Raw genomic sequence first — 15,781 nt, 5'->3', positions numbered from 1 at the left:
CATTAAGGCGAACCTCATTGAACATATTAAAATAAAATTAAAATCCATGTTAGGATGACCCATTTAACAACACTTGTACGGTCTACTATGGAGCTAGAATTGTGTCTTTATTACATGAAAGAAAATAAAAAAAGTTATCACACTGATAGCAAAAAAGCATTTCATGAGAGAAAAAAGAATATTTGAAAGAAAAAGTTTTCATACCAATAGCAAAACAAAAAATTATAATATTTGAGACTAAAAAAAGTTGAGAGAAAGTATTTTCTCATAGAACATAAAAAAATATAAATTTGAAATTTTTAAAATTATTTCTGAGAAAAAAATCTCTCTCACAATACTTATATATTATATACTTATAAAATAAATATATACTCAAATATATATTTTTTGCTATCAGTGTGAACATTTTTTCTCTTGATGCAATTTCTTGCTCTAGTGTCAGGATTTTGCTTTCGCTGTGAAAATTGTGTCATGGGCGGGGCAACGTTCCTATTGGACAGTCGGGTGAGCATCGTCTTAACTTGGGAGTCGAACTGAATCATTACACCATTGTTCGGTTCACCTAGATAGATGCCTTAGTTGAGCTTGGACACTCCAATGTTTGGGTAAGATTTAAAAATAGTATAAACCAGGTGAGTTTGCAAGTTTACCTAGCATGATGGCTAATTAGCGAATAGCTTTAGCCTACTAGTGATAATAAAAATGTAGCAAGCTAATAATATAATACACATTCATTCATGAGCAAGAAATTGCATCGAGAGCAAAGAAAAGCGTTTTTTATGAGACATTTTTCCCCCCAGAAATTATGTTCTATGAGAAAATACTTTCTCTCAAAACTTTTTGTAGTCTAAAATATTATTATTTTTTGCTGTTGGTATGAAAACTTTTTCTCACAAATATCATTTTTTCTCTTATGGAATGCATTTTGCTATCAGTGTGATAACTTTTTCTCTCAAACTTTTTTTTTCTCTCAGATCATTTCTTTATTTTCTCGCCTGTAATAAGGACACAATTCTAGCTCCATTCCACAGTCTCCCTATAAACACGAACCCATTGCTACATTTTAAACCTATGTGACCAAAATTAGGTTAGCATCATTCATGCTGCTGATTGTTCTAGTCTCTGAAGCCCTACATTGTGTCTGTCATTAATTTAGTGCAACCATAAGACAAACTGTCTGGAGAAAACACTAGTGCTCTGCACGCGCGACTGTGGTGGTTACCTGAGTGACCGGGATCACAACGAAAGATCCTCCTCCCGCGCTCTCGGTTACTATGGCGAGGAACTTGGCGTTGACAGCGCAGAAATGGTTGTCATGGACGTTCTTTGTAATCGGGATGCCCTCGAAGCAGTGCTCTCGGTTCGCCACTTTGCCATAGACGTTTCGAAACTTGGAGCTCCGGTAGGTCGGCCGCCATGACATCTGCAAAGCACATGCAAAGACAACAAGCAAGAATGTGACAGTGGTCGCATTTTTTTTTAGTCTTTTAATATTCATTATTAAGTAAGCTGTGAGGCGGACAGAAGAAGTGGTTAGGCCTATCAAGTCTACACTTAAAAAAAGGTTCTAATAAGATCGCCAGCTAAAACCAAATCTGTTTACCTTCATTATACGTATGGATTATATGTAACCGTGAACTGATGCTTTAAAGACTGGGAATACTCTCTTTACATATTAACAATGCGCTTTATAAGTTGTTGCAAAGAACCAATGAAGAACCTTTATGTTTAAAACACCAGTAAACATGATAAGTTTTAATCAAAAGATTGCTGTAGCTTTTGCCAGAATAATCTTTTTGTTTTTAAAGGAAAAATATAGTATTAAGTTAAAACCATATTTATTTTTTGGCATGATACCGGTGGAAAACCTTTATCTGTGTTTTCGCAATAGACCAGCCAGATTGAATGAACCAAATGACACAAAGTAAACAAGACTAAACACAAACCAACATCCAGAACCCAAACATTAACCAGCCAAACATCACTCAATATCATATTTATTGATCATGTCAATATATAACATCATATGTCCAATGACACCATGATACGATAAGTGAAATACAGATAAGAGTAATATGAATATTGGACCGGCTAGTGCTGACTTGGCTCCATTTTCCAGTATGAAACTCTTTGGAAGACTCCGCCACTCAAACAGGAAGCGGTTGGTGGATGCTTGTAAAATTTCACTAAGAACTCAAACCACTGTTTGTAGTTTAGCCTAAAGGAATGTGTAAGCAACAATTTAGGCTCTAATGAATGAGACTGTGCCATTCAAACTAAAATGAGCTGTGATTCGAACAGATAATGGCCAGAAGGAGAAAAAGAAGTGTTAAATCACCAGAGTCTGATCTGAATCTTTCTGTGAGACTGACATCACTCATGACTAAAGACTGCATTGTGAATATTTGTGTGTTGTGTATGAGCACATGCATAACCTTTATAGTCTTTAGTTTATTTTTATGTTAACTGACTGGGAATTATACTAGCACGCCTAAAAAAGTTTAGCTAGTCGCATCATGTCAGCAGTGAGGCATGAAATTGCATCTATCTGAGAGCTTTCTCCATCATATTACTTTTTCTTACATCTACATGTCTAATTTTCAGCTCTCCCACCATGTTGAATGTTTACAGCTGTCCTAAAGCATTCAGCGGTTTGTGTGTGTGTTGTCTTGCCTGTTTAACCATAACCAAATCAACCAGCGAGAGGCCTTGGGGTGTAGAGAGCTGTGCCTTTGAGATTTGCATACAAGGACATTCATTCATTTAATGCTGCTCGTACATACACACGCGCTCACTTCCACATATCTCCAAAAGACACGAACAGACCGCTATCTATCTGTGCACTTTACACAAGTAATAAGCCTATTTCTATACATAAATCATCAAAATATACTTGCTTATTCAGTATGAAAACAAAACAGATCATATTTATTATTATTTTCACCTCAATGTCTGACTCCAAATTATTGAGGCAAATTTCCTACCTTTCCTTTGGTTTTGAGTTGACCACCCTCTGTATTCTGTAATCATCTATAGAAAGAGCCTGTATCTTCTCCGGCTTCCTGCGTGCATGTAGTTTGCCGGCCTGAGTTACTTGCATCTGTTTCCCTCTTTCCCTTTTTCCTCCCACAGCCTCCTTTCATCCCTCCCTCACTACTTCATTCCCTCCCTCTTACCAGGCACAGCCCCACATGCCTCCCAGACATAAGTTGTTGCTCCATCCTCTCTTTATTTCAGTGTTTGCTTATTAATGTCTTTCAGTTTACTGCCATTGATCAGATTCCTTACCATCTCATTCAGTTTATAAAACATTGATCTAAAAGACAGCGTTATATAGAAAGTTATATAATAAGTATGATGCAACTGCACTCAGTCTACTTATGTCTGGGAGAAGTGTCCTCATTTCCACTGGAGGATGATTATTGTTTTATGCACATCCACTATTAGCTATGGTCTTGAAAAACATAACAACCTTCTTGTTTCTGAGCTCTCTCCCCATCTATGTTCCTATTTTTCTTCTTTTTTTCTCTCTCTCCTCTAAATGTCCAGTCCTCCAGATGTCCAGTAAATATTATGTTCTATATTTAAGATGAAAAGATTTACAGTTGGAAATACATGACACGATTAAAAGTTTCAGTAGTAAGTTTCAGACGTGTGTCATTTACAAAAACAGATGCACTGCAAGCCATTTTGCATTTGTATATTTACAGTACATTCACAAGTTTGGGGTTGGGATTGATAACATTGTCAACGTTTTTGACAGTCTTTATACATTTATTCAATTAAAAATACAAGAAAAACAGTAATATTGTGAAATATTATTGCAATATAAAATTAGTTTTAATATATTTTAATTTATAATTCCTGTGATGGCAAAGCCGAATTTTAGCATCATTACTTCAGTCTTCAGTGTCACATTATCCTTCAGAAATTATTCTAATATGCTGCTTTGATGCCCAGGAAACCTAACTATTATCAATGTTGATGTCTTATTTCTTATCAATGTTGAAAACGGTGTGCTGCTTAATATTTTGGTGGAAACCGTGATTTATTTTCCCTGATGAATAAAAAGTTCAAAAGACAGCATTTATTTGCTGTCACGTTTGACCAATTTAATGCAACCTTGCTGAATAAAAATACATTTATTAAAAGAAAATCTTAGAGACCCCAAACTACTGAACCATAGTGTATATTTTCTTCATAATTTAATTGCCTCTTGCTTGTAGGATTTATTGTTCCGCAGCCTATATTACGGACTAATAAGTATGATGTTCACTTTCTTTAGGCATAATTTGTTTCAGCAGTTATGGTCTGTAAAATCTACAGATAGACTAGTTGAAGGTTGACCATGTAATCACGTTCATTGTATTTAACCAACCAGTTATGTTTACTATTTTAAACAGAGTAAATTCATTTTATTTTATTTTTTTTCTGGTAGGACGTCCTAAATTGATCCTATAAATGCCGAAGATGTGAGAGAATGGTAATTTGTTCTGTGGTTGGTTGATTTACAGCTTCTCAAATAAATATAATTATGCTATGTGATATTATAAGAAATAAACAGGAGAATGTTAATAAGACCTTGTGAAATGTCCGAAGCGTTCTCAGGTCTATGATAAAAACAAAAGCCTTTCTCTCTCTAATTATGTTGAATGATTAAATGGTATATTTGGCTAGCTCTTGACAACCTCTATGCAGACAGACAAGATTTATTTAACTTAAGTGCGACAGCACTCTCTCCCCTTCAGCTCTGCTCTCTGTTCACCATGTGTCAGTAAAACACACTACAGATATTTTGTAGTCTGGGCTGTCTGACTGTTGCATGCATTCATGCAAATACTGTCCAGAGAATACATATTGATGTTTAGCCCCAAATAAAGTTAATATGTTTATTTTTAAGAACATCTCTATAGGCCATAGGGCTAGAGACCTGCAAAAGGATGCGTGTGTGTACGCATGCACTGAAGGCTTAGTCTCACCCTTAGATGGCACACCCAAGGACCGCCCACAGTTTGTTTAATGACAGTCTGATGCAGATTGCCCACAAAATTGCAAGATTTGGCTGAAATTGCCCGTGTTAATGTAACTGGCTGGTGCTATGTAACTTCTGGCAGTAAGAGCACATCTGAAGCACTTCTGAAACAAGTTACTCAGGGGTACAACAGCTTGTCACCCGGAAAGTACCTTTAAGGGGACACCTTATCTACCCATTAAATGGGGTAGGGGGAAGTCGTGGCCTAATGGTGAGAGAGTCAGACTGGTAACCCGAAGGACTCGGTTTCGATTCTCAATACCAGCAAATAAAATTGAGCAAGGCACCCAACCCCCAGTCGCTCCCCAGACACCACTGCAAATATGGCTGCCCACTGCTCTGGGTATGTGTGTCCACTGGTTTGCAGTGGATTTGTTCACTACTCACTGCTCCTAATGTGTGTGCACTAACTTGGATGGGTTAAATGCAGAGGACAAATTTGAATATGGGTTACCACACTTGGCCTTCACATGTCACTTTCACTAAAAGTCTCTCTAGGAGTACTGCCTCAATCTGTTGTACCCCTGGAAGTAAAATTTTTACAAATTTTTTTTAGAGTGTCACTTTCACCGAGCTGATAGTATTAGTGCTTTTCAGGAAGAGCTAATCACAATTAAAAATGAATTGCTTTTAATCTTTGAAATTTACAGTACTTTGATGCACTCTATAAAGTTCAGCTTCAATTTCTATGTCTGTGAAATAATCAGTACATGTTATTTAAAAAAAAACAATCTGATACTGGTCTATTACTGTAATCAAGTCTATTTCAGATCAGCCTAGCCCCTAAACGACATGTAAAAAATAAATAAGCTGTGGTTGTCAGCAAGATGTATTTTTTTAGTCAGATGTTTCTTTCCTGGGTAGAACAAGCTTCCATCTGGACCAGATTTTATGCTGTTAGTCAATACACTTGGCAACACAAAAGTACTGAAGCATGTATTGTTTTGTCTAGGATGGTGTCACTGCAAATTAAGCAGACTGTTTGAGAGAAAATTATTTGTGTTATGAGCGTGTACCGTTCCACTGTATGTGAGCTTGTGCAGACATGTGCTCTTTTTGCCGTAGGATAGATAAACTCCAGAGAGTACACTCGTTATTGACTTTTTCACATCTTGCCTGCAGTTTCTTTTGCATGCTATGTTTTTGATATTCTTTATTCCATCCATTAATGCATCTTTCTACCATTTATTGCAGATCTGTACTTAAAAGTTCTACTAATGCGTTTTCATTTATCTCCGTTTTGGCCTTACCTCCACATGGAGAAAGCATTTTTGTCATGCAAAAACTGATGAGCTTTTTGATAAATGCTTTGCCAAGTGGATAGATTTTAAAATGGCACTTTCGCTTTGTAGAGTGGACTGTGAAAACAGAGGTATTTAAAAACTATGACACATTTAGTCATGTGAGCCATACATGTGATGATAGATATGTATGTCGCTATTGTACTTGTTGTGCCACTCTTCATATCACAGTCCTGCAAAGATGACGGAAAATTTACTTGCAATTGCTGTCCTGCTGCAAAATATGAAAGCAGTTGCGTTTTAGACCAAACATATAATGGTGAGACTGAGTGCTACCTGGACGCATCAGTGAATGGTGAGATAATTTGCTAGATAAATGATCCTACTAGAAGAATAGCATGAGAACTTTATTATGCCTGTTCCATCTGTATCATCTCAGTGAGCTTTTAGGAGGTTTTACGCATGCACAGTAAGGTGAATTCCCGACATTTTAGTGTGGAGGCTTGACAACGGTACTGTGGACATTTTAAAAGGAAAATGCCGTTTTCAAATGTATCCGGATTAATGTAAACGTAGCCTTGTATACTGTATCACTCCATTACAGCATCCAAATATTAGATCTCCCCAACCAACCCTGCCTATGAATATTATTCATGCAATGAATCACTCAAAGATACTAATATTCCAACAGTTTCCAAGACAGGAAACAAGCCTCTTCTGTCTTTAAAATGTGGCACACAAATGAATGAAAGGCCTCCAGAGGGCCACAGTTGGTCGTTAGCTGGACTGCTTTCAGCCCCTCACCATGCCCGTCTTTGTTGGGCATTAGTTAGCCTCCAGTTCCTGAATCTGAGTTCCGATACCATTCTGTCTCTGTGGGAGTTAAAAAACTCTTGAGCCTGGAGACCCACTGCCTGTTGTGGCAGCTTTGGCTCCAGCTGTGAATGAAATACAGCTGAGAGAAAGCCAGGTCAAGCTGCATGCTGTCCTTTCACACACAGAAAAGTCAGAATGAATGCTGATGACTTTGGAGATGGGTTTTAGCACAGACTTTGCTATAGAAAATTCAGCATTTACTCAGTGCAGACAGATATAACGAGGACAACATGAGATTTACCTGATACGGCTACCAAGTTGCAAATTATAACATATTTTCTCAATTTTTATAATGTATTTACACTAGATTTCGCTATATTTGTGCATGCACCGTGTAATGAGATCATGCTTAAGCCATGAGCTTATGTTATTCAGCATTGACAATACCTTGAGGAAAACATAATAACATCTATAAGTTAAGTTCCCGAACAGAATGATTTTGTCAGAGCTGAAGGGCATTTAGATCTCTTCAATTCTCAGTGAAGACAGAACTCTGGGGAGGGAGGAAAACTGCTCAGAGATGGGATAGAGACCCTCATTACTACTGCACTGGAGGGTGTTTTGTGTATGTATTGGGGTGTCCTTTGTTTGTTATTGTCTTTCTGCTTGGCTGTCTTTTTCCACCAGACTATGCAGATACAGCTTCGAGTATCAACTGACACTCAGTTTTTAACGAGTTTTCACATTGGCCTAACTGTTAAAATTGAGAAAAATGATGAAAAATCTGCATTGTTTTACCCTAGGGGTCTCCAACAGGGGGTCCGTGGGTCTTCCAATGATTGTCTTGACTGATTTCTCAACTTTCGATATACTACATCACTAAAAATAACAGTGCAATAAGATGTTGATTCAGTATCGGACTGATTTGAATCGGTAACTTTGAACTATTCATTTAAAGAACCGGCTCATAAGAGTCATTAGTTTAGGAATCAGACTACACTGGTTGCGCTGTATGTTTTTGAGTGACTAATAAGAATCAGTCAGTTATTTGTTTGTGAACCGGACTACAGTGGTCAAGTTTTTGCAGCCCAAACACAAGATAAAGGCATTTCTTGCCATTATTTTACAGCGCAAAGTCTTTTTTTATTACATTCATTACAGACAGCAGCAACTCATATTCACAGCTCAGGTAAAATATGATTTATTTTGCCATGATTCTAAACAGCAGGATGTTGATTTAGGTTCATTGGGAAATATATTTAGTGTATCATGACATACTTCCTCCAAAACACACAAGAAACAAGACCACCAGTTTCCTCCCTCTTTGTCTCTGTAGGGGATCAGACAGAGAGGATGGGTGGAGTCAGGTCACAGCACTACAAGCTGAAGACTAGAGATGGGTGGTTTTATGGAACGGGGAGACAGAATAAGAGAAAGAAACATTAAGAAATATCCTTCTTTTGTAAATCGTAACTTTTACTACTCTGCACCAAATAATTTTCTGTGAAATGTAAGCATTAATTTTCTGCCAAGGCACATTTCTTACATTCAAATTGATACATTTTAAAGGTTTTATTTGGATTACTCATACATTTTTTTTAAATTTCAATACTTTTTCATATACTTTGCAATACTTTTTTATGATATAAAAAGTCTCAATTCTTTTCATATCATATAAGCGGAGTGTTCTTGTCCATGCACTTAGGGATAGGATGTCCTTGAGGGTTATCAGACTTCGATAAAGAAGCAGAAAATAATGAAAGAGGAGGTTATCTCATGTCTTGCTGAGAGGCACAAAGTCAATGACTGCTTTGCTCTGCTTAAGGTCCAGTTATGCTTAAGATCCTTTCTATCAAGGAAGTGGTAAACACACCCTCCTCCTTTCTTTATCCCACACGCTGTAGCCTCTATTTATGTATGTATTTTATTTTATTAAAAAAAAAGTCTTGAATGGTCTTGACTTTTAATGGTCTTGAAGTGCTTGCATAAAGAAGCAGAAAATATTGATACATCCTTTTGATAAGTCCATAGACTACCAATCAGTAGTTTTGTCAGTTACTTTCTCTTTATTATAACTATTTTGCACATCTTAGCATAAACGTAGGTTATGAAAACTAAAATTACAGAGATGGGAAAGGTAAAGTATGGGAATTAAGTAGTTATTCCTTAAATTGTAATTTCTTAGTTAGGCCTTAGTCAACAAATTTCATGAGATATCAAAACCAGAATGCTTTAAAAACAGTTTTGCACTTTTATTTAAAAAATAATAAAAATAATAATATATATATATTATATATATATATATATATATATATATATATATATATATATATATATATATATATATATATATATATATATATATATATATATATATATATATATATATAAGCATTATTTAAAGTATTAAGTTATTTAGAAACAGTTCACTGTCCTATTTGTCCCATTCAATGTCCTTTTTGGCTGATATTTTTGAAAATTTTCACCAAAAATGAAAATACTGTCATTAATCACTCAACCTCATGCCATTCCAACCCATAAGCCACACAAAAAAATCTTCGGAACACAAATGAAGATCTTTTTAATGAAATCAGAGAGCTTTCTCACCCTCCATTGACAGCCTACACAACTACCACTTTCAAGCCTAGTAAAGACATCATAAAAGTAATCCATGTGACTCTAGTTGTTTAACCTCAATTTTATGAAGAAATGCGAGTACTTTGTTTGAACAAAAATAAAAACATAATTTACCACTTTCACAAAAAGGCACCACGAGGTATGCATGTTGACGCAAGAGCAGATATGTTTTTTTGCGCAAAACAAAGCACTCAAACAAAACAAAGTTTGTTCATTATCTGACTTCGTAAAGACACGTGCAAAACATGACTTTCTTGCATCTATGATCACTTGTTAATGTGATTTCAGATATTGTTCTAGATGTAACATCTCTATGTAATTAACTTTTGACTTTGTAAAAATAACATGATACTGTACAATGATTTGATTATTTGCTTAACATTCAAAATCAGCTAAAAAGACTTGTTCCCCCTATAATTTATGTTCTTGTGTCCTTAAGCATCACTTTACTGGCTGATAGAGCGTCCCCTAGAGAGTGTCATTCTCAGGAGAGGAGCTGTTTGTTTTCCTTTCTCTAACCTCCCTGTTGTTAATGGTCAGGGTGTGATAAGCAGAACCAACAGATGGATAGATGGGGATTAGGGTGGGGAGGTGAAGAGAAGAAGAACAAAGGATGGCACATGTTAAGAGATGGAGGGGGAAGGGCGGCAGGAAATAGATGCAGGTGGGGTGATCATTATGGTCACCATTAGACTAGACAGTGACTCAGCCCTATGCTTATCTGTCAATCAAATGACATAGATTCACTAATGACATTTTGTTGCACTATATGTGTGATCAGTTCAGCATGAAATAAGAAGCTTCTGAATGAAAGTAGACAGAGAGTACAGAGTGACTGCTATGTGTGTGAGCTTTCTGAAGCAGCTTGAGATGTCCTGATGCCAGCTCTGAACCGCATGCAACAAAAACATGAGCCCATTGGCAATGACTGCCATCTGGCAAGTGCTCAAGAAGAATACTCGGTATAGTGGCAGTTTGCTTCTAAGAGACAAACAAAATAGACCAAAATATCTGTATTTTCAGATAGGTGCACCAGGTCTGTTCTTTTGGATCTGTTCTTTTAAAAGAGGCAGTCAAATGGGGTTAAAGCCCATTATCTTTGACTTTGACATGCAACATTTCTTTACCGCAGGAGCTGCTCTCTGCTGGCAGAATACTTTTCATTATTTAGAGAGCTCAAACACAGATGTAGATGCACTTTGCAAAATTTCTTCCATCCCAACCTACATATTTCCTAGTTTCGGAATGCCAAGAGTCCCGCGAACTTGCATAAAGACTAACAGCCTGCCATCTCTGATTCCGTAGATATCCACTTCACCTGTCAAAAGTAATTAATTTATGCTGCTCAAGTAGTTTTAGCAGTTTGCTGTTATATGATTGATAGCTGCTAAAACAAACTGAGCCCCGAGAGATAAAAGAGTTCAATGTTTCCCTTAGATGAATTGCAATTATGACAGTACACAATAATAATACCTGACAAAACCTCGGTCAATAATATTAATACTAAACACAATATTAATATTTTAATACTAAACCTCACAGTCCATACAGTCCATCATTTCTAAAGTGAGTTACATTGCTGAGTAAACTTTCTACAGGAATTTGCAGAAATGATTGAGAGTGGGTTATTTAATTGTTCCAAAATATAGTGATGCCCCTACCTAGGCATAAGGCATCTTAGGCCACATTTACACTGCAGGTCTTGATGCCCAATTCTGATTTGTTGACTATATCAGATTTTTTAACGACTCGCTTACATCATCTTTTAAATGTGATTTGCAGTAGATACAAACTTTTGCTTTCTGCACCATCTTTTAAGGTCAGGAAGAAAAAAGAGGACTGTCCTTGTTGGAGCCTGGGCAAATGTATCCGATCTGTCTCATTATATAGCAAACACAGATGCACGTATCAGATTTAATTTCACATATGAATGAGGCCTGAAACTAATCTGAGAATATCGGAATCCATGTTTTTTTTTTTCCTGCTTACACATTCGTGGGTCATATCTATGGAAGCTTGTTACCGACACAGAATAAAAAAGGTAATTACGACTTTTCATCTCACAATTCTGACTTTTTTTTCCAGAAATGCGAGTTTATATCTTGCAAATCTGACTTTATAACAACACGCAATTATGAATTATAAACTCGCAATACTAAAAATTCTGAGTTTTTTTTCCTTAGAATTGGACCTCATAACGTGCAATTGTGAGTTTATATCTCACAATTCAGAGAAAAGTCAGAATTTTGAGATATAAACTCGCAAATACAATACAAGAAAAAAAGTCTGAATTGCTTGTTTATGCAAGTATATATGTCACTGGAACCATGTAATGTAAATGGGGTCATAGACATGCTTATGACACAAAGACTAATTCTAAAACACTATTCGGTCTTTAACGATACCTTATTTTGGCCAAATTCTAAAGTCCACAGCACCTGTATCTTCCACAGAGAAGGCAATCCCAGACTGGTTAGCAATATATTTATATTTCAAAGTTAAAGTATAGATAAAAATAGATTAAAAAGGCTATTTTATTTTTATTTTGGAACAGAGCATTTGCCGATTAAAATGTCAGCCAGAATGATGGCTTTTATGTAAATTAATTAACACTTGAAAATGCAAATGTATGCTCTATGAAACTATGGATAGCAGCTTTTGATCTTTAGAGGAGTTATGTGCCTTTTGACAACTTGAAGTAAAGAATTTTGCCTATATGATCATGCTTTGGTGCCATTCTCACATTCACTATCAGAATCAGAATCAGAAAGAGCTTTATTGCCAAGTGTGCTTGCACACACAAGGAATTTTCCTTGGTACTGAAGCTTCCAGTGCACATATACAAATACAGATACAACAAGAAACATAGTAATACAAATTCTACAAATAAAATTATAAAAAAAATTATATGAAAATACTATATAAATATATGGTCACAGTTGGGTTTTGTCAGAATAAACATTTACAGATTATGAACATATTTACAGTATTTTGAATAGTATGAATAAATATAAATAAATATAAATATCACCGGAATTTTTAAGATATTGCACTAAACAGTGGGAGTATTGCACTTACAGGCATATCCCTTGGGAGATATGTTAACTGTTCAGAAGGGAAATGGCCTGTGGGAAGAAACTGTTCCTGTGCTGAGATGTTCTTGTGGCCAGTGATCTGAGGCGCTGTCTTGACGGTAACAGTTCAAACAGGTGGTGTCCAGGGTGAGTGGAGTCTGTGATGATTTTACCTGCTCTCTTCCTCACTCTGGAATAGTACAGGTCCTGGAGGGATGGTAGGGGGGCACCAATGATCCTCTCCGCAGTCCGAACTGTCCGTTGTAGTCTCCTGATGTCTGATTTGGTAGCTGAACCAAACCAGACAGTGATGGAAGTGCATAAAACAGACTCAATGACGGCTGAGTAGAACTGAATCAGCAGCTCCTGTGGCAAGTTGAACTTCCTCAGCTGGCAAAGGAAGTACAGTCTCTGCTGGGCCTTTTTCACATTGGAGTCAATGTGATTGTCCCACTTCAGGTCCTGAGAGATGGAAGTGCCCAGGAACCTGAATGACTCTGCTTTGACAGTGCTGTTCATGATGGTGAGTGGGGGGAGTGCTGGGCTGTTCCTCCTGAAGTCCACGATCATCTCCACTGTTTTGAGCGTGTTCAGCTCAAGGTTGTTATAACTGCACCAGACAGCCAGCTGTTCAACCTCCAGTCTGTAAGCAGACTCGTCACCATTTTGGATGAGACCGATGACAGTGGTGTCGTCTGCAAATTTTAGGAGCTTGACAGTGGGGTCTTTAGAAGTGCAGTCAGAAGTGTACAGGGAGAAGAGCAGTGGGGAGAGAACGCACCCTTGGGGGGAGCCAGTGCTGGTGGTGAGAGTCCTGGATGTGTGTTTTCCCAGTCTCACTCGCTGCTGCCGGTCCGTCAGGAAGCTTGAGATCCACTGACAGATCGAGGATGGTATGGAGAGCTGGGTCAGTTTGGCTGTGAGAAGACCAGGCATGATGGCATTGAAGGCCGAACTGAAGTCCGCAAAGAGGATCCTTGCATAAGTCCCTGGTCTCTCGAGATGTGGCAGGATATAATGCAGTACCATGTTGACTGCATCATCCACAGACCTGTTTGCTCTGTAAGCAAACTGAAAGGGATCCAGCAGGGGTCCAGTGATGTCCTTCAGGTGGGCCAGCACCAGTCTTTCAAACGACTTCATAACCACAGACGTGAATCACAGACTATGTCTCACCCTTTGTACTGCTCAGTCTATGTTGTGCTTTCTAATCCTATGAAAGCTGCACAAAGGTTAGTGCCTCTCCAGCATTCTCCATCTTGGAGAAAGTCCTTTTTATAAATTGGATTATGGCTTCAGATTTAGCGATGCTTCGCTGAGTGGACAGACTTTGTCCCCTGCAGTCTCTGGCTCCCTGTGTAAGTTTACACAGGAGAGGATCCATCTGGCCTGGATAAATTAGCCTGACACATACCACACCCAAACCCAAAATGACAGCAATATCATAACCTAGGTATTGTGTAAATGGTATAGAATAGTGGTCGATCAATATGGGTTTTTTAATGACACATTCTTTCTTAGTAGACTGTCAATGTCAAATTGTTTGATTGCATGTAGTTTTACAGAAAAACATTCTGTGAATAAGTTCTAAACATTCTTAGTGTTGTTATAATACTCATATTTCTATTTGACTGTATTCTACCTTCACTATTTTTTTTATATTTCCTTACGACCTACAAAGCTGAAACAACAAAGCGTATGACAACACAACAACAGCCAGACCTCAGATGCTGGCATCCTGTAATAGTGTTACCCAGCTACTGATGAGCACTGTGACCTTCCACAGTGACATGACAATGTCGTATTAGCCTGTCGTTTTCCTGCTTGGCTAATCTCTTCTGACTGTTTCTCATTGCAGGCAGGATTCTGTTTCAGTGTGATTGCCAGCACAGCACTCTGAGCTAAAATTAGCTTTTGCAAGGTGTGCTCTGAAATGTGCTCAGGGTAGTGTCAAATATAAAACAGCTGTATGAGAGGCTGAGCAAGATGATAAGCAAAAACATCAGTGAAGGTGGCATCATTAAGGTTGCATTCAAGGACAATAACAATAATTTCTGTGAAATCTATTACACGCACTAGTGTGAAATTTAAAATAAATTAGAATGTTAACGGAATGACATTTAAAAATTATGTCATTGTCACTTCTGAAGTAGTTCTGGTGCAAGATTGTTTTGAGGCAATTACCTTAGGGGGCAGTAAGATTTTTAAATATTTTTGAATTAATTTACTTATGCTAAGAAAGGCTGCATTTGTTTGATCAAAAATACTATTGATAATGATAATAAAATATTATTACAATGTCACCGCTCCAAATGATTTTTAAAGATCTAGTGCAATTACATTCCCTGATCTGATTGTTTTGAAGAAATCAATTTTCTTTATTGACAGATTTCTGTTTCTGCACAAAGGCACGCATGTATGCATTTGTCCTTTATGACCTACTTCATGTGACCCATTTTGGTCTCATGGATGGATCATGGATGGATCTGATGGATGATAAATAGTAGCATGTAACATTTGTAGCCATAGTCAAGCTCTGCAAAAAGATGCAATAAACAGTTGGAGTGGTTGAGCTGAAAATCTGTGTCAGTGGGCCTCAATCTGTCTGTTCAGGTCTCGGGTCCTGTCAAGCGGTGCCACACTTTTGTTGTTTTTCTCTGAAAAAGTCCACAACATTGCCTCGCTCTTAAAACATTATTTCTCTCTAATGTCTCCATCATGCTTCTTTTTGTTTCTCACTCTTGCATCTTCTCTTATGTCTTTTTACCGGTCTCTTTCTTTGAATCCTCCTGCTCTGTTTTGTTGTGTGGGATTTGTTTCGGTTTTGTGAAGTTCGATTAATTGGAGGCTAGAGGCAGAGCTGAGTGATTAGAAAACTGCCTGAAGGAAGTCTTTGCTGCCCATAAGTCCAGGCTCACATGGGTTTTGATCCCTGCTTCTTTAAATCGCTTTTCACAACACTCAGTTTCTACCTAAGGCCC

General features: G+C 37.4%; 1 protein-coding gene across 4 annotated transcripts in view; it reads right to left on the bottom strand.

The window, feature by feature from the left end:
- Positions 1-15,781, bottom strand: part of coro2ba (coronin, actin binding protein, 2Ba) — a 49,259-nt gene that overhangs the window by 16,571 nt on the left and 16,907 nt on the right. For 2 of the 4 annotated variants that reach the window (XM_077228746.1, XM_077228748.1), the window contains exons 1-2: positions 2,985-3,667; positions 1,223-1,423 (exon numbers count right to left, since the gene is read on the bottom strand). In XM_077228746.1, the coding sequence (XP_077084861.1) occupies positions 1,223-1,423 (201 nt within the window). In that variant the 5' untranslated portion in view covers positions 2,985-3,667. Of the gene's footprint in view, positions 1-1,222; positions 1,424-2,984; positions 3,668-15,781 lie in introns of those variants that run through there. The other 2 variants (XM_077228744.1, XM_077228745.1) reach the window with 1 other exon arrangement.

This window comes from Siphateles boraxobius, unplaced genomic scaffold (genome assembly GCF_051911475.1).
Source record: "Siphateles boraxobius isolate OS27281-9 unplaced genomic scaffold, OSU_SipBor_1 130, whole genome shotgun sequence".
Classification (NCBI taxonomy): Eukaryota; Metazoa; Chordata; class Actinopteri; order Cypriniformes; family Leuciscidae; genus Siphateles; species Siphateles boraxobius.
This window is presented reverse-complemented; position numbering and strand designations above follow the sequence as displayed.